The following is a 23,522-nucleotide window of genomic DNA, read 5'->3' as shown; positions in this document are numbered from 1 at the left end:
GTTTTAATTAAGTTGAGCAACGTAGACACAAATCTAAAGATGGATTAATTTTGATTTATCTTTAAACATGAAAAGGTATTAATTTTGTTTTAATTTAATGTAATCGCAATATCCGTGCATTTAAGTGTTTTACCCCCTATGAGGACAAACTACTTTGTTTAGAAAAATGACATGCACCTTCCGGTCCCTATGAATTTGCAACAACATGAAGTAGTTAGGGACAAACCAAATAAAAGTAGTTAGCACGGGTACAAAGCAAATATAACTATTTGGGGTTAAATTGGCCACATTCCTCTGGCCCTAACTTTGGAGGGTTACAGGTATGGATGTCCATTACCTTCCCTCACTCGAACCTGTTTTCGAATATTGAGTTGATGATGACGATGATGATGAGAGCGAGTATAATTGTTAATAACTATTAGTTAACTAACAAGGTTGAACAACATACCTAAATATGGATATTGGCTTCTCTTCAATAGTTTAGAAGCAATGTCACACTTGCACAATATGAGCTTTCCACTCAAATGCTATCAGCAATGAAGATAATTAGTGATGTAAAACAAAATTAGGTCCATAGATGAAGAAATAAACCCAAGTACAAACATTCATACAAGCAATTAGCAACCCCCACAAGATGTAAGGATGCTCTTGAACACTGAAGTGGTCTAAAAGTTAACAAGAGGAGATCCACTACATTGGATGTTAGAAACATCAGACAGCCTTTGCCTCTGAGACTGTTTAGTATCAAGATCAATGCCTAACGATGTGCTTTTTCGCTTCTGATTTTCAACCATTGCATTCTCTTCATTCAACTCTAGAATGGGGCTCAAATGCTTTATGTGCTGTGACACTATCGCCTGCGCCTCAGCTACCACCGATGCTTCATCATCTGTTGCATACAATATCTTCTGTATTGCTTCAACAATCTGGAGTAAATAAACATGATATGAACATGTTAGAAACTTAATTGATATTGTCGGTTTGATCCAAGTGCATGATATTGGCTAGATCCCAGATGATATGAACGCCTGTTGCCTATAATATCATGACTTGTTAACATAAAAGTGTGTAAAAAAGGACTTAGCTTTCAGTATTTGATATCGGCTTCATCATCTGTTGAGGCAATATCTTCTGTATTGCCTCCACAACCAACCATTTATAGGTTTTTTCTTGATAATCTTTTCAATCCAAAAGTCAAGTTTTTGATAGGATTTCAATCAAGTGTAGCAATAACTTTTAATTGGTGGGACTCGTGATGCAAGATGATGCAAAATGAGCAGGACGCATGAGTACATATAGTTCGAATTGAAGTTATGCAAATGGTGGTTACGACAACAAATGGATCGGCTGGATGAGCCAAAATAAATTAACGTGAGAGGTCATCGGTACCAAAGATTAAAAGGTTGAAATAAACTAATTAACCACCAAGCCAAGACAATTCAATGAAAACAAAACACAAGGAAAGAGTATAACTTCAGTGACTAATTTCAAGCACAAATTATGAGCCTTACAGGTGAATTTTCAATTTCTGGGGTTTGACATAAGATCTCGATATCCCTCAACTTTGAGAAATAAAAATCGCGCTCTTTCTCAAGGCTGTCAACTGATAACTTTAGTTCTGTAATCTGCATCATTAGCTTCATATCAGATTGCAATACAAAATGAAATTGTAGATTCAAACTGCAATATTTTTGCGTCTGCTTACTTGTTCTTCATACACTGAGACGGACACAGACGCTGCTGTCGGGTAGGGTTTAGCACCTCTGAGAGACTGGTTAGCAGAGTTTGCAGAAAACCCATCAGCTCTACGGTTGCTGTGAGCGGAATGAGGTCTGCTTGTAGAATTGTTGGGTCTTGAACTAGCTTGTGAGTTTGCTGATTTCCGACCCACTTCTTTCCCACCTTTACTGCCTTCTCTCCTTTCTACTGGATTGTAACTGTTATTCATAAACACAAGCAACAGAACAGTACAACATTAGGATCCTCCCAATTACCCCTAACTAGGAATTTAGATATCTCTAATGAAATTTTATGTTAAATTAGTTCTTACACCTGGGTTTTGTTTCATTGTTGCTTAAATTTCACACCATTTTATTTGGTACCAAGCACCAATCAAAGTCTAAACTAACCAAACCATCATAAAATTTCTTATAGGATCAGTTAACTGTTTGCTTATTTGTACAAGCATGTACTAGCATGAAGGAAACTATAGTGTAAAACCATTCCAATTAACAATGCAATTTTGCAATGGTTTCGGAAACCAATCTGAAATTTGGACAGAAATAGTACAAATAAAAATGCAGCATTAAGCATAAAGCATGTAGATATAGACATTTTGCTATCAAATGCAGCATATACAAATTGTTATCATGGACAGTAATCATTTGAGATGACAGTAAGGCTAGCAGAGATAAATTTTTCCAAAAAAAAAACCCATGTTACAGAAAATTATGATTGACCAAGTACCTGTGGGAAAGGCCTCCATTAACAGAATCAAAATATTTCTTCATCCATTGCATGAACTCCAGATTATCCAATGGCCTACCTTTTATGAGTTTGTTGACTTCTATATGCTACATTCCACAACAAAAACAAACCAATTTCAAACACTAATAACTTTAATATATTATCATACTCGTTCATGGCAGAGAAGAGAAAAAAAAGGAAAAAAGAATACAGAATTAAAGGGGAAACCTTAGTAATCTTGAGCTTATTGAAAACATCTTGAAGAACCTTATAATTCTGGATCATGTCATACTCATTCTTGGCATCAAAATTAACCTTGTGCATCGGAACAATCCCAGGATGCGCCACATCCATCAATTGACACTGAACTGCCCCTGGTGCCGCCTGAATATACCCATCACTCTAATCAGTACTAAAGTTTAACTAAAAACGGAGCAATCCAGTTCATATTTCAAAGCATTGAAAACCTAATTTCAAAACATCAAATACAAATCCCAAAAAGAATTGAAGAAAAAGAAACCCTAAATCCAGGGTTTCAATCAAAAATAGAAAGAAAAAAACGAACCTCTTCAACTTTGGAGAGATTTAGATGGAGAGTAGAGTTGATCCATGAAAGAATTTCAGATCTTCCAACAAAATAAGCAGAATCCATCATTCCTATGTTGCTGGCCATGATTTTTCTCTCTCTCTTTCACTTTCTGAAGAGAGAATTGGGTTTGATTTTTGAATGCTGTTGAGTGAAAATGGGATACTGCAGAATGCCGTTGTGTTCTCTTAATTTGTATAGGAGCGTTGGGCGCCGTTCCTTTTTTCTATTTTATTTTGGCTTATAATTCAAATTTAAAGTTTATAGCCGTTATCCCCTTAGACCCTTACATTTTACTCATGGACCAGAACAATGGTTATTGATTATTTAAGCTTCAATCTTCATAACAATATGTTTAGTTCATTATGTTTCAAAAAAAAAATGTTTAGTTCATTTTAAAAAATAAAGTGATTGTACAAATTAATTTTAATAAGTAAACAATAGTTTTAATAAATAAAAATCAGGTTAATGAGCAAAAATTAGTTACATTCAGTATAAATCAATTTTAGTCAATATAATTCAGTTATTACAACTAATAACTAAAGTCAGTTACAATCTATAAAAATCAATTTCAATTGGTAAAAATTAATTTCAACCAGCAATAAAATTCAATTACAATTCAGTAAAATTCAATTGTGATCAATTAAAATTAAATGAACTAAATAGTGACTAATGCTAATACATGGCATGTTTGGACGTCAAGTTAAAGTTCTCTCATATTTTTAAAGAATTTACTTTTATATTCTCCTATTGCTTATTGGTGTGTCTAGGGGTAATCCTTTAGACACTATTACTATTAGAAAAATTTGCTCAAAATAATCCTAAATATCACTTATTGGTCAGAAATAATTTTAACTATCATTTATTTTTAAATAATTTTAACTTTCATCTGTATTTATTCATGGTATATCCTATGACTTGGTAACCTATGATAAAAAGTCACCTTTACAAAAATAAAAAGGAAAATTAAATAAAAGAATCTCAATACCCTTTCCCTCACTCATTTTTCTACCCCAATCCAGCCACCACCAACCCAGCCCAACCACCTCCCCCGCCTCTTCTCCCTCCAACCACACAATCACCGCAGCCACCACCGCTCCCATCCCTCACAGCCCAACCCCACCCTTTCAATTGCTTCTTAACAATGGTAGGGCTGATTTCAGTGGCGGTGGAGGGTTCTTTTGGTTGCGAAAAGGGTGAGAATTGGACTGGTTTTAGTGGGGGTTGGGTTAATTTCGAGTGGTGCTTTTCAATGGTAGGACTGATTTCAGTGAGAGTGGAGGGTTCTTTTGGATGCAAAAAGGGTGGGGATAGGGCTAATTTCAGTGGGGGTTGGCGAGTAGTGGTGGTGATTTAGGCTGTGAGGGATGGGAGTAATGTTAGCTGCGGTGGTTGTGTGGCTGGAGGGAAAAGAGGTGGGAGGTTGTTGGGCTAGGGTGGTGGTGGCTGGGTTGGGGTGGAAGAATGGGTGAGGGAAAGCGTTTTGGGGTTTTTTTTTATTTAATTTTACTTTTTATTTTTGCATTATTATTATGCTTTTTTCATTGAAATGTCATGCATGCCTTTTTATATAATGTTAATGTTAATATTGTGGACAAAAGAGTAACAAATATAGATTATAACCAAAAAGAAAATATTATTGTTGTCAGTACTCTCATTTTTGTTCATAGTCACACATCGCCTTATATTTTTTAGCCATTGTAAAATATTATCATTTATCTCAAAAGTATTAATTCTCCTCAAAGAGGAAATGCATAAATTTTAACGGGTATAGGGAGTTGTAAAATTATCTTTATAATTTAGTAAATGTAATATTAAATGAAACAATATATTGAATTGTAGGGATGATATTACAAATTTTTTTAAATATATGAATGAAAATAAAAAAAAAGATGGTGAGTCTAATTCCAAATACAGAATTGATGTAAAATAAATAGGATAATAATACAAATTGAAATGAACAACGAAATTATTTTCTTCTATATAAGTTTTATCGAGATTACAAGAATCAATTTGAGTATAGGCCGCATGCCTAGATCGAGCGAGCTTTTCACCATAGTTGAATCTTCTAAACAAGAAGGGTAGTAGACATTTCCATGCGCAAATCCTCCTGGATAACGTGTTGTCTAATGCTTAGTTTTTAAGCTCAATTGTTATAAATTTTGCTTTGGTTTATACATGTCCAAGAGAACGTTTTCAATGTGTGATGAGGTGTGATTTACTAAGATTTTTCTCTAAATATGCTCCTTTAAATTCAGTTATTTATTAAAGTTTGGTTCACTTTTAAAATAAATGAAAAACATTAATAAATACTCATCTTTGATATGGATATAAATAAGTTTGATAATATACATTATACTCTATTAATTATGGAAACAAATCAATCCATTTTCAATTAAATTCCCTTAAAATGCTAACATCCAAATAACTTCCTTTAAACTCACTATTTAACAATCTAAGCTTTTATTAGAAAACCCTAACAACCTAATTATTGCTATTTAATACTTGCAAAATCCCAATTGATTCTCTTTCTTTTATGAATTACTAGTACTATATTAATTAAACTCATCTACGAAAAGAAATCCCAAATTTTTTCAACTTTTTATCTCTTCTAAGATTATCATCTTAGTCTCACCGTAATTTGATACTACAAATTTATTTTTTATTTATTTTTTTTATCTATTATTATATATATATATATATATACCCATTTACATAAAAAAAATTATTTTGAATTTTTCTCATCAAAATTAAAAATAATTTGATGATCATGATGACATTAACAAATGTGATCATAACCCTACTTTTTTTGTTGAATAGTACACTCGTACTCGCACAACCCCCACAAAACATATTCATTCTAGCAGGACAAAGCAACATGGCAGGCCGCGGTGGAGTAAAAAAGGGTAAATGGGATGGGTTTATACCATCCGAATGTAACCCGAACCCGAACATCCTCCGATTCACAGCCCAAAACAGTTGGGTTTTAGCCCATGAGCCACTTCATGTAGACATAGATGTGGGTAAAACATGTGGTGTTGGCCCTGGTATGGGTTTTGCTCATGGTTTACTTATGCTTGGTGGGTCAGAAATGGGGTCGATTGGGCTTGTGCCGTGTGCGGTAGGTGGGACCAAGATTAGTGAGTGGGGCCGAGGTACGGTGTTGTATAATCAGTTGGTGCGACGGGCTAAGGCGGCTGGTGGGAAGATTGGTGGGGTGTTGTGGTATCAAGGTGAAAGTGATACAGTCAATGTTGAGGATGCTCAAGGTTATAAAGGAAGGATGGAGAAATTTATTGGTGACTTGCGTTCTGATCTTGCATTACCCTCTCTCTTAATTATACAGGTACTCATATTTAAATCAACAATAACTCTTGTGTGAGACTGTCGGGTCATGATGACAGGTTGTTGTGTCACGATGAGTGACTGTCGGGTTATAGTCGTAGATGTATGATAATACCGGTTAGTTAATTGCAAATTAATGTTGTTCGGTAAAAATACCGATTAAGGCGATTATGATAATTGTTACTCTGTTCTGTTTGATCCAATTGTCGGAATTGCATGACAAAAATTAAGAAAATTGGCTGGGACCACTTGAGGAAGGAAGATAAATGGCATTTAATTAAACAACTACTCTTGTGATAGACCGTCTCTCAAAGAGACGACCTCAAAATAAGAAACTCACATTCTTATTTTCTCTTTAATTTGTATTAATTGGGCTATTTAGCCCATATATCTAATGTGTCTCTCGAAGAGACCATCTCTCACAACAATTTGTGTTAATTAAAAGATGGGAGTTATAAGGGTAAAAAGAGTAGAATAGTAAGGGTAAAATAATAAAAAAAAAGTTTTAACATAAAAGTAAGACATATAGTGTGACTTAACCAAATAAAGTAATATAGGAGAATTTAGTAAAACAGGATGGAGTATAAATATAAATTGGTCATAGAGAAAATCTCTAACTATTATACTGTTAGCATGTTACAAGTGTTATGATAACAATGCACCCTTAAATGCTCCCAAATTACTACTTATATCGAACAATGACATATCTAAAAGAGTGTTTTAGCTTCATTAAACGACTATCAATTACTTAAATCACAATACTTTCTATTTATGTTCATTTTTTTAACTTAATTAATATTTTCTTTTACTAATATATAATCACTTTATAAATTCTCATTCATATATTTTTCGTGTTTGTAGGTTGCACTTGCATCGGGAGAAGGTAAATATATTGAGAAAGTGAGGGAAGCTCAACTTGGAATAAAATTGGCTAATGTGAAATGTGTTGATGCAAAGGGACTAAGAGTTGGATATGATCATTTGCATCTCACTACTATGTCACAAGTCCATTTAGGTTTAATGCTTGCTCGTTCTTACTTGAATATCCATAAGCATCATGATTCACTATCAACAACATCAAATAGTTCCTTAGTATAAGGACTTATAATAACTTATAATGATAATCAATATGTTTTGAGAATGAAATATAGTTTTGTGTTTTACTTGTACTCAAAGACCTAATTTGGTATGCTTATTACATTTGATGTTATTATGTTGATATGAATCTATGGTTTTAAGAATGTCTTTGATAGAGTCTTATCTCAGTTAGAATAAATATAATTTTTCTCAAATAAGATAATAGAGTTGGTTCTCACCTAATTTTTTCCTTCGCTTAGTCTCTTAGCTTACCTTAAAGAAAAAAGAAAATAAAATGAATGTCTCTTATTAATTAGCTTATAAGTACAACTACAATGCTATTAATAGGTCTCACCTAGGCTAGAGTTTAAGGGATAGAATATTCGCATCACTACTCTTGTTTTACCCTTGTTACTTATAATAAGAAGAGCACATACTTTAATGAATCATTTTATTATAATTTATTATGATTCAAAACTTAAAAAAATTACAAATTTATAATCCCATTCAAATAAGTCACGAAATTAATAGTGTTGATCTTTTTTAACAAGGCTTTATGTCTTGAATAAAAGTAGGAGAAATTAAGCAAAACATTGATGTTTAATTGTTTATTAGACTAACATATAAGGAATTCACATGGACATATTACAAAGATCGATTTTCGTTGTATAGATAAAAATTTATCTGTAATTAGAAATAATTTTGCTATTCGCATTCACTATATTTAACTATTATAAATGTACATTTTGAATATTATAAGAAGCATGTTCTATACTGTAGTTTGCGTAATTAATGGTTTAATAAGGGTAAAACACTATTTTGTGTAAACTAGTGTTTTACCCTTATTAAACCACTAACTACTTAAACTACTACATCAAACATGCTTCTTATACTATTGATCAAGATCAAAAGTAGTAATTTAAAATTTTATCTAAATTTTCTCAATAAATTATATTTTAATAGCTATTATAATCAGTACATTTATTAAATATATTATTTTAATACCTTTGATTGTTCAACTATAATTACCATGATTTTAACTATTTGGCCGGCTAATAACTGATGTAGAATTACCAATCCTTTAGTCAAGTAATGGTGCTTAAAACAACTCGGACAACTTAATGTCCACTCAACTTTATTATCGAATCAGAACTAGACTTCAAAAATGAATCTATTTATAACTATTACTAAAACAAAACATTGTTGATGTTTACAATTGCTTACGTATCAATTTCTCAATAAAAATTATCTCTCTAAAACTCAATGATGATGTCATTATATTTATTACTAATGTTTATATCTTTTGCTTTTTTATTTTCTAATTATAACTATAATATTATCAATATTAATTGATTTTTTACTTTTTAGGTCATATCATTTAATATATTAGAAAATCATACATTTTTTATTTTATTTCTTTCAATTATTTATAAAATCCTTATAATGTTAACGAGTACAGGATATTTTAAGATGGTTAAAATAAAAGCCATAAATTATTAATGTTTTTGTTTAAATAAATATACCAAAAAAATTTAATAAAACCGTTTATCGCACGGGTATTATCTAGTTTATAATAACATAAGTCATAAATATAAAAACCAATTTTAAATCGACTTACCATAGTACAAAATCGAACCGATTACCAACTGAAAAAACCTTAGATTTGGACTCCCACCATTGACAAACCTTTTCTTTTTTACCTTCCATTTTTCATTTGCCAACGGAGGTTAACGATTACCTAACTCCTGTAATCGGCAGAATCGGGAAAAGCAGCCAAAATCGACATTCGATTTCAATGGAAACGATTACCGATCCTGCTTTGAAGCGGCACCAACAAAAAAAGGTACAACTTCATACTTTTAATGTTAACAATACAGACCATAATCCCGTGATCGTATTGGCATTGTGTGCATCCTTTAATTATGTCTATGGAACTAGAACTATAAAATTAGTACAAAATCATCATAGTTATAGTATTGTGATCAGAAAGAAGAATCGTAATAGCAGAAAATTGTTGAGTGGTAAGTGCAATAACGATACTAGTAAAGATTCTATTGTTCGTGTTGTTTCTCCCTATTTTAACAATAAAGGAGATGTTAATTTTAAAGAAAGAAGAGATACTTTGGAGAATAAGAGGGGAATTAATGGGGATTGTTGTGGGATGGAGATGATTAAGCAAATTAGTGATGAGAGGATATTATTATCAAAAAGGTTGTTGTTGGGTATTGATCCAAAATCTCAAAATTCTATTGAGAAGGGTGGAGTTTTAGATAATAACAATGGGATTGGGGGGATGGGTGTTATGATGACCAATGAGGATGGCAAGAGTGTAGTTTCTCCCTATTTTAGCAACAAAGGAGATGTGCATATTAAGCAAGGAAGAGATAATTCTGAGAATGAGAGAGGAATTTATGGGGATTATCGTGGGGTGGAGATGATTGAGCAAATTGATGATGAGGGGTCATCATTATCAAAAGGGGGATTGTTGGGCATTGAGCCAAAATCTATAGATTCTATTGAGAAGGGTGGAGTTTTAGGGGATGAGAACGGGGCAGCGGAGATGGGTGTTGTGATGACGAATGAGGATGGTAAGAGTGTTGTTTCGCCATACTTTGTGAATAGTAGTAGAAAGGAGAAGGGTAAAGGTAGGAAAAGGAAGAAGAAAGTTCGGAATGATCAATTGCTTGTTGAGATTGGGAATGGTGATTGGGGGGAGAAAAACAAGCAAAGCTTTGTGGATAGAAATTCAAATGAGGCTGATGTTCTTGAGGAGAAGAAACAAGGGAATGGAGAAGTTCTTGTTAGTTTGTCGAACGATGATAAGGAGATGGTTGTTTCCCCATATTTCGTGAGTAGTGATGTCAAGGAGAAAAAGAAAAATAGGAAGAGGAAAAAAATGGCACAAGTTGATCAATGTTGTGGCAAAACTGATAATGTGGATAACTGTATGTTGTTAAAAAGGGATATAAATGAGAAACATGTCAAAGAAAAGAATTCGACTATAAGTGTGTTGAATGATCAACTTAAAGTGGATAGTCCTATTGTGGACAAGATTGAAAATGTCGAGGAGAAGATTAGGGGAAGGGAACTCTCTGTCAGTGTGATGAATGATGATGAGAACCGAGATGTTTCTCCATATTTTCGGAAAAATGATAGCAATGAGAAGGGTAAAAGAAGGAAGAGGAAGAAAAAAGTTCAAAATGATAATTTATTTGGAGAAGTTGAGGCTGGTGCCACAAACGTCAAGTCAGAAAAAACTGTTTCACCGTATTTTATTGCCAATGGAGCTTATGGCCATGTAGACGGAGTAAAGGAAAAGAATAAGTTTAGGAAACAAAAATTTAATGGTAAACAAACTTTTAATGAAGATGAAGTGTCTGAAAACAAGAAGGGTTACATTAAGGTCGGAAATAATGCAGAAAATGAGAGGAGTCTGAAGAGAGCTACTGTTACATCAAAGTATGCTAATAGTGAAGACATGATTGATCAGGGCTACGTAGCGGAGCTTAATGAGGAGGATGGTAGTGAAGATACTATTTCTGAAAGCAATTTTGGTGATTATGGGAAAATTCATAGGGCTACTTTTGCTTGCAATAAAATTATGAAGACAAAACGGTTGAAACCCTTGTACCAATTGAAAACAGACGAGAGTCTGGATGGTAAAACTTTGCATGTTGGACAAGAAGGGTGCACCTTGGTGGTTGACCCCATCAATGTGAAGTCAAAAAAGAAGAAGACGAGTGCTATAAAGTGTGGCGCAGCAGCTGGTGAGAAGGATGACTTTGATCCTTCTTCAATAGGATCTAAATCCGAAGATTGGTTACACGACAACAATGACTGTCTTCAAGCATCATCAAATAAGGTAATCTGTCAATGTTCCCAACGGGTATTGGAGAAAAATGAGTTTGACGATGAAAGAGGCGAGCCCTACTATAAACATAGAGAAAAGAGGGTTGATGATAGGACCAAGTACATCAAGTTTGAGGAGTTGCTTTCCCAATTTTCTTTCAAGGATGCTACTGACGTGAATTCGGATATAGGAAATGGGGACAAGGAAGGAGATGGTGCTGGGAAAAGTAAGAAGAATGTTAGGAAACGGAGAGGTACAAATGGGTATCTTAGTGCTGCTGAGAAGCTAGCTGACGCTTACCGAAGAAAAGCTCCCGACTGTATTTGGATCCCACCCCGTTCTCCTTATAATCTTCTCCAAGAGGATCATGCCTATGATCCGTGGAGAGTCTTGGTGATTTGTATGCTTTTAAACATCACTACTGGACCCCAGGTTTGTGCTTTTGATGTGTGTTGAGTACTTTAAAATACCACTAAATATCTTCATTTCTGATGTTGTGCTGCTGCCTATATTACTTGGACTCGAGTACTGATGTTGGATACCGGTACGTGTCCAAGTGTCGGATACGTCTAAATATTCAATTCTACACCTAAAATGAGTTGTCTAAGTGCCATACTAATTTTTGAGGATCAAGGATCGGACACGGGTACGTGAAATAAAATGAAGAGTTCGAGTAACATAGGTTGCTACTAAACATCATGACATATGCTTAAAATAAGAGTTATATGAGTGATTCGGGTGTCAGCTTTGGAAATTTATGTTATGTATTGCACTTGAATTTAGAGGTGTATTGCTCTTTCTGGTCTTCGGTGTGCTTCCCTTTCTTGTTTGTAATATAGACTTTCCATTGACATGTTGCTTGAATTGGAGTCATGTTTGACACTCGTTTTTATGTTACTTTGTTCAAGATTACATCCTGTTGTCGTACATTCTGGTGGATTTATGTTTTTGCCTCATCATTTGAAATAAAATAACCGATATAAGTTAGCAACACACATGGAATAAATGCACTAAGTAAAAGCTACGTTACTTGGACTCTTCGTTTTGCTTCACGTACCCCTGTCCGATCCTTGATACTCGGACATGGTATGGCACTGAGACACTTCATTTTAGGCGTAAAATTGAATACTTAGACTTATCCGACACTTGGACACGTACCAGTATTCGGCATCAGTTTCCGAGTCCAAGTAACATAGGGTAAGAGTGTCTTGTGCTTCTTTGTTTGGTCGGCTACCCTCTATTTTTTTCTGATTGGTGCACTTCTTCTTTCTGAATCGTAGAACTTGGACAAAGCTCGAATGCATAGATTGATTGGCGTGCCTCTTTTTTCTGAATCGTTATAGTTTATCCATGTTGATCGTTTGATCGTTTCATCTAAACCATGTGCCGATCATGCTTTTCCCCCTGTTTACCGCTGATCAACACTATAGAATATAGAGTGTGCTTTGTTTAAATTCATGCTGAAGATCGACTAAATCATTGTACATGGATTTTGTTATAGGTCAAGAAAGTATTGTCGCTCTTTTTTGATGTGTGCCCCAATGCGGAAGCTGCTGTTAACAGCGACATAATCAGAATTGCGAGTGTAATACAAACTTTAGGGTTGCAGAGAAAGAGGGCAGCAATGATTCAGCGGTTTTCTACGGAGTATTTGTGTGACGATTGGACCCACGTGACTCAGTTGCACGGAATCGGAAAGTGAGTGAATTCTGTGCTTGGTAGTGTTAAAATTATACTTGTAAAGTTACCCGACTTGTGATTTGTTAGTTTCTAAAGCTTTTGGGCCGGTTTGCTTGTTGCTATTCAGGTATGCCGCTGATGCGTATGCAATTTTTTGCACTGGCAAGTGGCGAGAGGTAAACCCGAATGACCATATGCTAAATCATTATTGGAAATTTCTCCAAACTCGTAGCCTCAAGATCGCTTACTAAGTTATCAAGTGTTATGTAAAGATTTGGTGCGTAAATTTGAGGCGTTGAGGTGCTCTATCTTTTGGAATTTAGGGTTCAGCGCACATCGATTGCTCTAGGCAAGGTGTCGTAGAAATTTTGTAGTACATTGTAAATGTGTATGTCATGCCATAGTTGTAATTCATATTTAGAAGTTTTACTCAAACACAACCGCATAACCAAAAATTTAACTATTGTGGCAAGTTGTTTGTTAAAGTCTAATATATCTACATAAGGTTTGATTGAAGAAGTGTTAAGTCCTAGAATTGTGGGATCTCGTAGTCCAAAAGTATAGTACATAATGTATCACGATCATATTGTAAATGTTTTTTGAAGTTATTATGATCATAATATTGTATTGGTCGGAAAAGGGATTTTGTATAAGTATCGCAAATTGCAACCATATTAAGATTTTGTACTATTTATGTGGTTAAAAGTGTTTGGATTTTTAGTGTTCTTAGATCGAGTTAAACCTTCATTGACTAGGAGATAAGTTTTACCTCTTGCAACATGAATAAACATGAAAATAATAATGAACAGTATGAAATTTTATATTAAATTTTTATTTGGATATCAACATATGCAACAAATTTGTTTGTATTTAAGTCCAATCACAAAATTTATTTTTTGAAAGTACAATCACAATCTTAATATGTTTGATCCTTGATTTGAATGTAACCACCCTTATTTTATAGCCAATTTTTTTTATTAGTTGGATTATTACTTTCAAAATCATAAAAAAAAAAAACTCCATTCAATTAAACTCTACTCATTAGTCATCCAAACTACTTGTATCAATTAAGTTAATTAATAAAATTAGTAATAATACAAACAATAATAATAGTATCAGTGTCTTAATCTCAAAAAAATTCCCAAAAATCCGAATTAACTTGCATTATTAGAAAGTGACTATCTTTGAAATTGACCTAAATAAGTCGATAAATGTAATTTGGATTGTATTTAATTTCAGATAATCGGGTCATTTTTAGACGGCTCTAGCATGGCGAGATTCCATCTGTTGCAGGCTCTGTCATCCTCAACCTTCTAGCAGCAGCCGCAACTTCAATCCATTTCATTCCATTGAATCTTCCTTTACCTCTTCAATCCTAATTTACATTCTTCAAAGTGACGGCGAATTTCATGGCGGCCAGTATGTTTGCACTTCGATTCTGCGCCACTCCTGGCACTGCCTTTGTTCAATCTTCCAATTCCCAATTGTTCAACAATGCTAACATTTCCAAATTCATTCATTTCCAACGACTTAAATTCTCTTCTCTCCGTTGTTTCTCTTCTTCTTCTGTCTCTGCTAGTCCTATCCAACGTATCAAAGTCCATAACCCTATTGTTGAAATGGATGGTAATTCATTTATTTCCCCTTTTTGATTTTTTAGGGTTTGATTGGGCGATGTAATGAAGTTTTATTTGCATGAATGCTTGTTATGTTTTTTTTTTTTTTGGAATTTCAGGTGATGAAATGACGAGAATCATATGGAAATTGATCAAAGATAGGGTATAATTTCTTTATGGGTATTGTTTTTATTTTATAATTTTGTTAAGTTTGTTTTTCTTTGCATTTTTACTTGTATATGATATGATTTGTTAGAGTTTCATTTGTGTTGTATGGCCAGCTTATATTTCCGTTCTTGGATTTGGATATTAAATACTATGATCTGGGGATTCTTAATCGTGATGCAACTGATGACAGGGTCACTGTGGAAAGTGCTGAAGCTACTCGCAAGTAGGTTCTACGTTGTTGCATTACTTGCATATTATGCACTTTTGATTTTTGAACTGATCGTGATACATTGTTATTTGATGGATTGTTTATTATAGTTTACCCCGTTAGGTTGAAGCGATTGCTATTGAACATTTAGTGTAGTTTCAGATTTTGAGTTTTGGCTTTGACATACCATGAGGATTATGTTGATAAGTGCTCATGAAATCTCTGGCTATTTCATATTTGCAGGTATAGTGTTGCGGTAAAATGTGCCACAATAACGCCAGGTTTGTTTTCTTTTGCATTTTGGATTTTAAATTTTGAAAAACTGTCGGTGATATGCAGGCAAAGGAAACTACATGTTGCAATGCAGTTAGAATATAATTGATGCTATTCATTGCTACAGCTGTCTGTTGAAATTTTTGTTTTGGTCCCATGCGGTCACATTAGTTTAGATAATGTTTCATGCCTGTTGCAACTTTGTTTGGGCTTTACAGTGAGACGCTAAGGTTTTGTATTTTGTACAGTGAGAAGTTTCTGTTTCTAGTTATGATTACCACCCACCTATGACTATATAAACGACACTAAGTTGCTCGCACATTAATGTTTGAGGTATAATCGTAGAAAACAATTTTTTGATAGTCTCTAGTTGTTACTATGTGCCCTTGGCATGAGAATTGAGATAGATCTATGTCTCCATGTGACACACAATTGGCCAATTAGCCAATTTTGTACTAAAGTTAGCACCTGTTTGCCACCCTGGTATAAAGTTGCAAGACTAAGTATTGGTATAAAAGTTAAAACTAGCAGGTTTTTGATCTTCTTTTTTCAATGGAGCATGTGCATTCATCTAACTTCCTTCTTTTTCTCAATCTTTATCAATTTCTCTTTTGTTTTTATGTCATTGATGGGAGGCTAGAGTTTAGATGGTTAAATATGATGGCAGAGATTTGTTAGGGTTATAGATGTTATGGAAGAAAGGTTATTGAAAGAGAACGCGGGGATTTTTCCTTTTTTTTGACATGTCATTTGAATATGGAATCTAGCTTCCTAATCCATTGTTCAATTATTAAGGTCAAGTTCTTTGATGCGCGTAAGCTAAAACATCAAAAACTTCATATATGGGCAACCTTTTTATGGGTGAAGTCCAAGTTTCTATAAGAAATAATTCAAAATACTCCTTGTTAGGGGGCTTAGTCTCAATTGTCCAAAATGCTTCAAGAAATGGATTGAATTTCTCACCTAGTTCCTACATCAAACTTTAAGAGATTTTGTTAATCATGCTCATCCAATCTGGAAGAGGTATAAGGGATTTGATATATAATAATGAGAAGAATTAAAAGAGAGGTTACAATCTCAAATGGACATATATTTGGACGCACAACATGTGGAGGATGCATCAATGAACATCTTGATTATAGCCGTTACAAAGCTCTTAATAAGGAAAATGATTAATCATTTCAAAGACTGTTTAAGAAGTAGTTTAAGACTCATTTATACGTCCACTTAAGAGTATTGAAGTGGGAGTTACAAGCAACATCGACAAGACTGATTAAGAAATGTGTTATAAATTGGAAGATCAACCTTGAGATAATTACGGCAAGGCATTAATCAGCTCATCAAGGCAATATGTCCAGCCTAAGGTGCATTAAAAGGGGGAGTTACCAACTTTAGTTGATGTCATTAAAGGTTGGTGTTATGCTACGGAAGGAGATTGTCAAAGACATCATCAAAGTTAAGAGTAACGTAAAAATCTCCCTTTAGACGATTTTAGAAAGATAGAGTAGTATCTAGTATCTCGTAGCTCCTAGGATGCTTATTGTAGCATCTAGTTAAGGGGGTTTACAAAGGAAGTTCAGAGTTCATGTTATGGATGTGTAGTATGGATATTTGTAGTCTTTAATAGCCTTTGAATGATATAACAAATTGGAGTTCATTTTGATACTTCTTAATTTACACATGCTAGTCTAGAATGCAATAAGCACTTCACCGAAGTGATAGGCTTGACCATTTAATGATGCACATCAAGGATCAAAATCCATGATCACACTTAAAATTTTTAAGGTAAGCCGAGTAAAGGGAAGAGGTTAGCGAGAAACGAACCCAGATTGCTCATGTAGAAAGTAGTACATGCTCCAACTCAGATTAGACAAGACCCAATTCTCCACACCTTCGAATTTTGATGTAGGTCAATCAACCTTGATCAAAGTTCAGTTTTGATTTACACTAGAATTGTCGAACTCCATAAATGAGGAAAAAGAAGTGAATAACAAAATCTTGCATCTTTAGAAAGACAATAGAATTGGAGGAAGAAGAATAAAGAGAATGAAGCAATTATATTACATTTAATACTTGGTAATACTATTTTTTATCAACTTGTCAGTGAATGACAACTTGGGTTTTTGATCTAATGATCTAATGAGGAAAAAGAAGTGAATAACAAAATCTTGCATCTTTAGAAAGACAATAGAATTGGAGGAAGAAGAATAAAGAGAATGAAGCAATTATATTACATTTAATACTTGGTAATACTATTTTTTATCAACTTGTAAGTGAATGACAACTTGGGTTTTTGATCTAATGATCAGGCTTCAGGTCCAATTTGGTCATTGGACTTAATAATACTTGATAAAACTCTCAAAAATGAAGATTACCCAAGTGATATTTTGTATATGTATTTTGTTGAACACTTTATCCTAAAAAAAATACACACAAATTGTTCTTATGGTACAGACTTTAATTTGATCTATGTTTTCGAATCCTAGGAACTAAAACTTTGGTAATCTTGCAGCTTATGACCTGTCTTACCCTCAATCATATGATTGTGCATATTGGTTCATGTTATTGTCGAACATAAATCGATTGTTGAAGGAGAAACTGAGTAACTCTTTGAAATTGTGTAATAACTAAGGATGCCGAAGCTTTTAGTTGTGCTTGATGTAGAGCTTTCTTATGGATGTTACTTCTCTTTGGTGCTTTATTTTTTTGTAACATTTCATACATAAAATTTCGCCTTGTTCTTTTGAAGTGGGTACTTATTTATGGAGGATCAGAAATTACATCTGCTAAAGAAACTTCACTATAGTAAAATAAGAAAATCTTTGCCTCCGTGCTAAGTTTACAACTATCATCTGATTAGCCTGGATGTTTTCCATCTTGCAGATGAAACAAGAGTCAAAGAATTTGGACTGAAGTCTATGTGGAGAAGTCCGAATGGCACTATCAGAAACATATTGGATGGTTAGTAGCCAAGTCATGTTTTACTCTAACTAGTGTTGACTCTAACCTTTTTGACTTGTTCTGTTGTATTTTATGTTGAGTTTGATTTTTTCTATGGCCTCCTATATTCCTTATAATTTGTTGTTTTGTTTGTTAAACAAAGTTGTTTATTCAACATGGTTGGGTTTCTTCACACTTCAGAACGGTAAGACTGTAAGTTGCTTTTTCTATGATGTATTTCAACCCAGAACTCCTGCAGTTCTGGGTTGATGTTCCCCATTTACTTTCTAGGTTAAAGTTTTGAAAATTTGACATTGAATAATTAAATTTAATTGACTTGTTTTGGCAGTGATACTGTTAGCTTTGTCTTTGAAACTGGTTTCCATTCTAGAGTGCTACTCCTATTTCCCCCATCCACTTGTTCCCATCATTTCTCTTTATATTTTACAGTGATGGACCCCAGTAACGTTGTGGCTATTTTCTACCTAATTGGTGGTTAGTAGCTTAGTTCTTGCCAGCCAGTGTTTAGACTCAGCTTATACATTTCACGCATTGTTGCTGCGTCCCATAAACTTAGATTCCCTCTTTCAAGCAGCCTTTAATGTTTATTTCTTTGACATAGGATTCATCAAAAGGAATCATTATTACTATATTTTGAGCATATAATATGCTTGAATTAGTCATTACTCATTATTGCTATATTTTGAATTTTATTGTATAGGATTCCCTTAATAAAGTCATTATTACTATATTGTTTGTAGGGACTGTTTTCCGTGAGCCAATTTTGTGTAAGAATATTCCAAGGATTGTTCAGGGTATGTTTCCCTACCTCTCAATTTTTCTTTATTTTAATGTTTTTACATGTTTGAATTCAACATTAGATCAATAAGACACTTGTCGTTGTAATTGTGTTGTAGGTTGGAAAAAGCCAATTTGTATAGGTAGACATGCTTTTGGTGATCAATACCGAGCCACTGACACACTCATCCCAGGCTCTGGAAAACTTAAATTGGTATTTGGTGAGAATTCAAACTGTCTTGTTGTTTATTGTTTTAAGCTCTACACTCATTTGTCAAAGGTACTGAGAACACCTTATAGTCCATGACAAATGGGTATTGAATCTCGTGCAGTTCCAGAAGACGGGGAGAGTTCTGTTGAACTTAATGTCTATGACTTCAAAGGGCCTGGAGTTGCTTTGGCGATGTATAATGTTGATTCGGTAGGCTGATTATACCTGCTGACCTTTTTCTAGACCGGAATTGTCATATTGTCTTGGGATTTAAATTTGGTTATCCAGCGTATAACGGAAGGGTGTAATTCTGATAGTTTCATTATCTCTGTCTCCTTTGTCATACTTCTTTTTTTTGTTTTCCAGTCCATTCGAGCTTTTGCGGAATCATCAATGTCGTTGGCCTTTGCAAAGAAGTGGCCGCTTTATTTAAGTACAAAAAATACTATCCTAAAAAAATATGATGGCAGGTTATAGACTATACCTAATGAACCTTTTCTTGTACATTTAGATATTAGATACTCCTTGCCTTTGGAGAAAGAAACCTTTCTTATTATTATTGTTGTAACAGGTTTAAAGACATATTTCAGGAAGTATATGAAGAGAAGTGGAGGCAGAAATTTGAGGAACACTCAATCTGGTTGGTGGCTAGTCTTGGTTGTTTTCTTATTTTGTGAACTTGTCACGAAGATTCCAAATTTTTTGTTTTTCTTGTCCAGGTATGAGCACCGGTTGATCGATGATATGGTTGCTTATGCGTTAAAAAGCGAAGGTGGATATGTTTGGGCATGTAAAAATTATGATGGAGATGTCCAGAGTGATTTGCTTGCACAAGGTGGGTGCTATGTAGAAGTTTGATAGATTTTTTATGATATCAATGCTCCTGTGAGACATCAAATCATTAATTTCTTTTAACTGTTTAGCATAAAATTAACAGAGTTTCAGCCCTGAGCTTATACAGATGTTGATACTATTTTGTTGGTTACACTTTGACCAAAAAGCTCTCACAGTTTGGTCAAAGTGTAACCAACAAATTGAAACGGAGGGAGTAAAATGTAGGGTCCCGACTCCCAAATCCTGGAACCACCATAGCAACAAATTAATTGACCTCCTCTGTCAAAGAATACTCTTATAGAAGTACTCTCTTTCCCTACGCCTCCACCTTTTTTTCCCACGACTTTCGGGACATTTTGGAAGGAGAAACTGGTTAAGTATATTATTTGTCAATTGTACCAAACAAAAGGAAAATAAGAAAGGAAGATATATGAAGTACCAAGGTAGGACAACTAGTACTAAGTGGTAGTGTAATCAATTCTTGGAACTGACAAGTCTCAATTTTTTGCATACATTGTGTATACACAGTACTTTGTAAACCACACCCAAAAAGTTCTGAAGCTTTGAATTGTTGGCAAGTTAAATTTGAATGCTTTAGCTCATAAATAGGCATTGTATACTTGAACTCAGGATTTACCACCTGAAACCATAAATGTCTGCCTACCATCATGTTTGTCGGGTCTAGTATAAGGTTATATCTATATTATACAAGAAAATGAATTTCGTAAAGCTATAAATGCCTAATCTTTGTAAATGGTGAAACTTATCACGAATTATGTCTCGCTTATTTCTATTTGGAGTCTTGGAACCATTCTAATTTGTTTGGCATTTTATATGGCTTTCTGCAGGTTTTGGGTCTTTAGGTCTAATGACATCTGTGCTGGTTAGTAAAAAATTACCCTGTGCTGTATATGCCGTGTTTCCCGGTTGACCATTTCATTGACTGAAATTTTTCCAGCTATCTTCTGATGGCATTACTCTAGAGGCAGAGGCCGCTCATGGTACTGTGACACGACACTTCCGATTGCATCAGAAAGGGCAAGAAACAAGCACTAATAGCATTGCTTCTATATTTGCATGGACGCGTGGATTAGAACATAGGTAAGTTATCTAGTGCAAATTCATTCAGGTTACAACTTTTTGGCATAATTTCAGTTAAGGGAGCATTTCACATCTGGCCTCATACAACAACATGCTAAAGCTTTAATCTCAACTATAAGGTCAACTACATGAATTAAAACAAAGTGCTTGTTATTTTTTCCGGCCCTTTCTAATGCTAATAATCTGTAACAGAAAATCAAATACAATGATCATCTACATATTCAAAATTCAAATACTCTCCTCCTCCATTATAATCTTTAGATAAGTCACTTGTATTAATTCATTTTATATATTGTCTGATTCTGTAACATATACTTATGCAGAGGAAAGCTCGATGGAAATCAGAGTTTGCTTGATTTTGTTCAAAAATTGGAAACCGCCTGCATTGAGACAGTTGAATCAGGAAAAATGACAAAAGATCTGGCCTTACTGATTCATGGGCAAAAGTAAGTGCCAAACTTTATGTGTTGCTCATTTCCTTGAGCTTCTCTGCTGATTAGATTATTCCCACAGCTTTTTATACTTTCTTTTGTTAGATTATGTGATGTCTATAAAATTTTCAAAATCTGCAGTGAGATTATGCTTTACGATTTCTCTAGAAATGCTAGTTAGGTAATTGTTCCATTGCTTTGTGTAGGGTTACTAGAGAACACTACTTAAACACCGAAGATTTCATTGATGCTGTTGCTCAGAATCTTCTTGCAAAGATCAGGGTACCATCACACTAAATACTGCATTTTTTACCCTTGAAGAAAACGAAGATAAAATGTTCTTAGTTAGACGCAGATGATCATACTAAAGCAATAAGGCCATTAATGATCAATTTCATGGTTCTCGAAAATTTTCGTTTGGTTCTAATCGCTAATGCCTTTTTACATTTTCCTGAAATTTTGTACTATTTTCTTCACAAATAACTTTTTGGGCATTACCAAAATAGAAAAGGGACAAAAATGTTGCTGTTTACATTAGTTAGGTTAAGAAGTACTTCATAAGATCTTAGTTATGATTCCTTGATGTTGAAGGATTGTTTGCGGTACAAAGTCATTTTCTTCCTGGTGACAGTTATTTCTGACAATATTCTTGGCATCCACCAAAAAGAAGAACAGTTAGGAGCATATTTGTGATTATCTTTGTTGGCGGCAAATGGCCATTGGCATGTGCATTGTAGAAGCTTTGCTATAGGAATATGAGTATTAGTACTTGTTAAAATTAGTTGGGCTGTATCAATCAATCTATATGTAGCTTTTCATCCTTTTTAGGGTTTCACATGCTATGCTGCTACTAGCTTCTTGCCCTCTCTATGGTATATTTTATTTTGGTATCTTTTCTCCTGGACCCTGACTTTGTGCGGGAATAATGAGTGGATGATTATGACTACGATCTTCTATTCGCTCCTAGCTTCTAAATGGAAGTAAGGTATAATTGTTATTTTTCTCCTCTTTGTTGGAATTTTGACCTAAAGTAAAACTTAAATAAACTAAATTTTTGGCTCTAAGGTTAAGTTTATTATACTGGGGTGAATTGGAAAAATAAAACAGATAAATTCACAAGTAAAAGTCGGATTTTGTATGGAATAGGTAAAATTGCTTATATTGACATTGTCGATAGTTTTATTAATTTTGTTCATAAAATTATTAATAATATCAGCGGTTTTACTTGTTAGTGTTTTAACTCAAACATTTTTTTTTAGGTTTTCAAGTGCATTTTGTAAAATGTTTTCTCGATATTTGTTTTCTTGTTAAACCATGAAAATGTGACTTTGGTTGTTAAACTATCCATGTGTAGTGGGTTTGTGTTTATTACTATCTTGTTGCCTATTTGTTTGTGTTGAGCTGAATTCTTTGCGTGAGTCTTTAGTTATTGATCTAGATATTAAGTTTTCAAATGTAAGTAATTGATGGATCAAATACTATCATAGGTATCTCACTATCTAATTGGATACTTGACAATACAACAAATGCAACATCATGCTATTTCCAATTTAAATTTACTAATTAAGCTAGATGACATTCATAAATCTCATTATACTAAGCTACTGTATTACGTTTATAGAAATTATGATAAGTATTCGGGAGAATTGGATGGCAACAGACCATATCCTATCAAATGAGAGAGACGTTGCGATCAATTTGGTAGTGAACTAGACGACATCAAAGAACTTGTAACACATTACCTTTTATAGAGGTGAAATATAAAATTTGAGAAGAATTGCAGAAATCAATATACGAAGTATACTGTTTCATCCTTTTAAATCTACTACATAAAATTATTTCAGATTGTTGGATAATTGACATATAAATGTTAATAATTTGTACTCCATAAACAAAGGTATGCTTTTTTGCTAAGAAGATTATGTTAAATCTTAATTA

At 33.9% G+C, this 23,522-nt stretch overlaps 4 protein-coding genes across 4 annotated transcripts; 3 read left to right on the top strand and 1 right to left on the bottom strand.

Moving 5' to 3' along the window:
- Positions 1-513: 513 nt before the first annotated feature.
- LOC130811004 (microtubule-associated protein RP/EB family member 1C-like) lies at positions 514-3,374 on the bottom strand. Its single transcript, XM_057677130.1, has 6 exons — positions 3,032-3,374; positions 2,695-2,850; positions 2,467-2,573; positions 1,706-1,937; positions 1,512-1,625; positions 514-926 (listed from the first exon to the last, which is right to left on the bottom strand). Exons 1-6 carry the CDS (start codon positions 3,137-3,139, stop codon positions 666-668), a joined length of 978 nt encoding a protein of 325 aa, XP_057533113.1. The 5' UTR covers positions 3,140-3,374; the 3' UTR covers positions 514-665.
- A 2,376-nt stretch (positions 3,375-5,750) lies between these two features.
- LOC130810947 (probable carbohydrate esterase At4g34215) lies at positions 5,751-7,495 on the top strand. The gene is made up of 2 exons (XM_057677065.1): positions 5,751-6,398; positions 7,259-7,495. Exons 1-2 carry the CDS (start codon positions 5,817-5,819, stop codon positions 7,493-7,495), a joined length of 819 nt encoding a protein of 272 aa, XP_057533048.1. The 5' UTR covers positions 5,751-5,816.
- Positions 7,496-9,115: 1,620 nt separating this feature from the next.
- On the top strand, positions 9,116-14,370 carry LOC130810289 (uncharacterized). Its single transcript, XM_057676293.1, has 4 exons — positions 9,116-11,756; positions 12,826-13,022; positions 13,132-13,180; positions 14,244-14,370. The coding sequence occupies exons 1-4, from the start codon at positions 9,270-9,272 to the stop codon at positions 14,319-14,321; spliced, it is 2,811 nt and encodes a 936-aa protein (XP_057532276.1). The 5' UTR covers positions 9,116-9,269; the 3' UTR covers positions 14,322-14,370.
- LOC130810290 (isocitrate dehydrogenase [NADP]-like) lies at positions 14,242-22,673 on the top strand. The gene is made up of 15 exons (XM_057676294.1): positions 14,242-14,630; positions 14,740-14,783; positions 14,902-15,011; positions 15,240-15,277; positions 18,153-18,230; positions 18,971-19,024; positions 19,127-19,228; positions 19,340-19,428; positions 19,585-19,688; positions 19,790-19,858; positions 19,938-20,053; positions 20,901-20,935; positions 21,011-21,153; positions 21,477-21,599; positions 21,791-22,673. Exons 1-15 carry the CDS (start codon positions 14,414-14,416, stop codon positions 21,879-21,881), a joined length of 1,413 nt encoding a protein of 470 aa, XP_057532277.1. The 5' UTR covers positions 14,242-14,413; the 3' UTR covers positions 21,882-22,673.
- The last annotated feature ends 849 nt before the right edge of the window (positions 22,674-23,522 follow it).

Source organism: Amaranthus tricolor, chromosome 4 (assembly GCF_026212465.1).
Source record: "Amaranthus tricolor cultivar Red isolate AtriRed21 chromosome 4, ASM2621246v1, whole genome shotgun sequence".
Lineage (NCBI taxonomy): Eukaryota > Viridiplantae > Streptophyta > Magnoliopsida > Caryophyllales > Amaranthaceae > Amaranthus > Amaranthus tricolor.
Note: the sequence above shows the minus strand (reverse complement) of the source record. Positions and strands in the feature narration are given on the sequence as shown.

Bases quoted from the DNA above. Each gene is read 5' to 3' on its own strand.
- LOC130810947 (XM_057677065.1), top strand. From the start codon at position 5,817: ATGATCATGATGACATTAACAAATGTGATCATAACCCTACTTTTTTTG. The intron at 6,399-7,258 runs GTACTCATATTT...TCGTGTTTGTAG, and splicing joins CCTCTCTCTTAATTATACAG to GTTGCACTTGCATCGGGAGA.
- LOC130810290 (XM_057676294.1), top strand. From the start codon at position 14,414: ATGGCGGCCAGTATGTTTGCACTTCGATTCTGCGCCACTCCTGGCACT. The intron at 19,429-19,584 runs GTAGGCTGATTA...TTTGTTTTCCAG, and splicing joins CGATGTATAATGTTGATTCG to TCCATTCGAGCTTTTGCGGA. The intron at 20,936-21,010 runs GTTAGTAAAAAA...AAATTTTTCCAG, and splicing joins GTCTAATGACATCTGTGCTG to CTATCTTCTGATGGCATTAC.
- LOC130810289 (XM_057676293.1), top strand. From the start codon at position 9,270: ATGGAAACGATTACCGATCCTGCTTTGAAGCGGCACCAACAAAAAAAG. The intron at 11,757-12,825 runs GTTTGTGCTTTT...ATTTTGTTATAG, and splicing joins ACATCACTACTGGACCCCAG to GTCAAGAAAGTATTGTCGCT. The intron at 13,181-14,243 runs GTAAACCCGAAT...ATTTAATTTCAG, and splicing joins GCACTGGCAAGTGGCGAGAG to ATAATCGGGTCATTTTTAGA.
- LOC130811004 (XM_057677130.1), bottom strand. From the start codon at position 3,139: ATGGCCAGCAACATAGGAATGATGGATTCTGCTTATTTTGTTGGAAGA. The intron at 1,626-1,705 runs GTAAGCAGACGC...CTAATGATGCAG, and splicing joins TCTCAGTGTATGAAGAACAA to ATTACAGAACTAAAGTTATC. The intron at 927-1,511 runs GTAAGGCTCATA...TATTTACTCCAG, and splicing joins CAGAAATTGAAAATTCACCT to ATTGTTGAAGCAATACAGAA.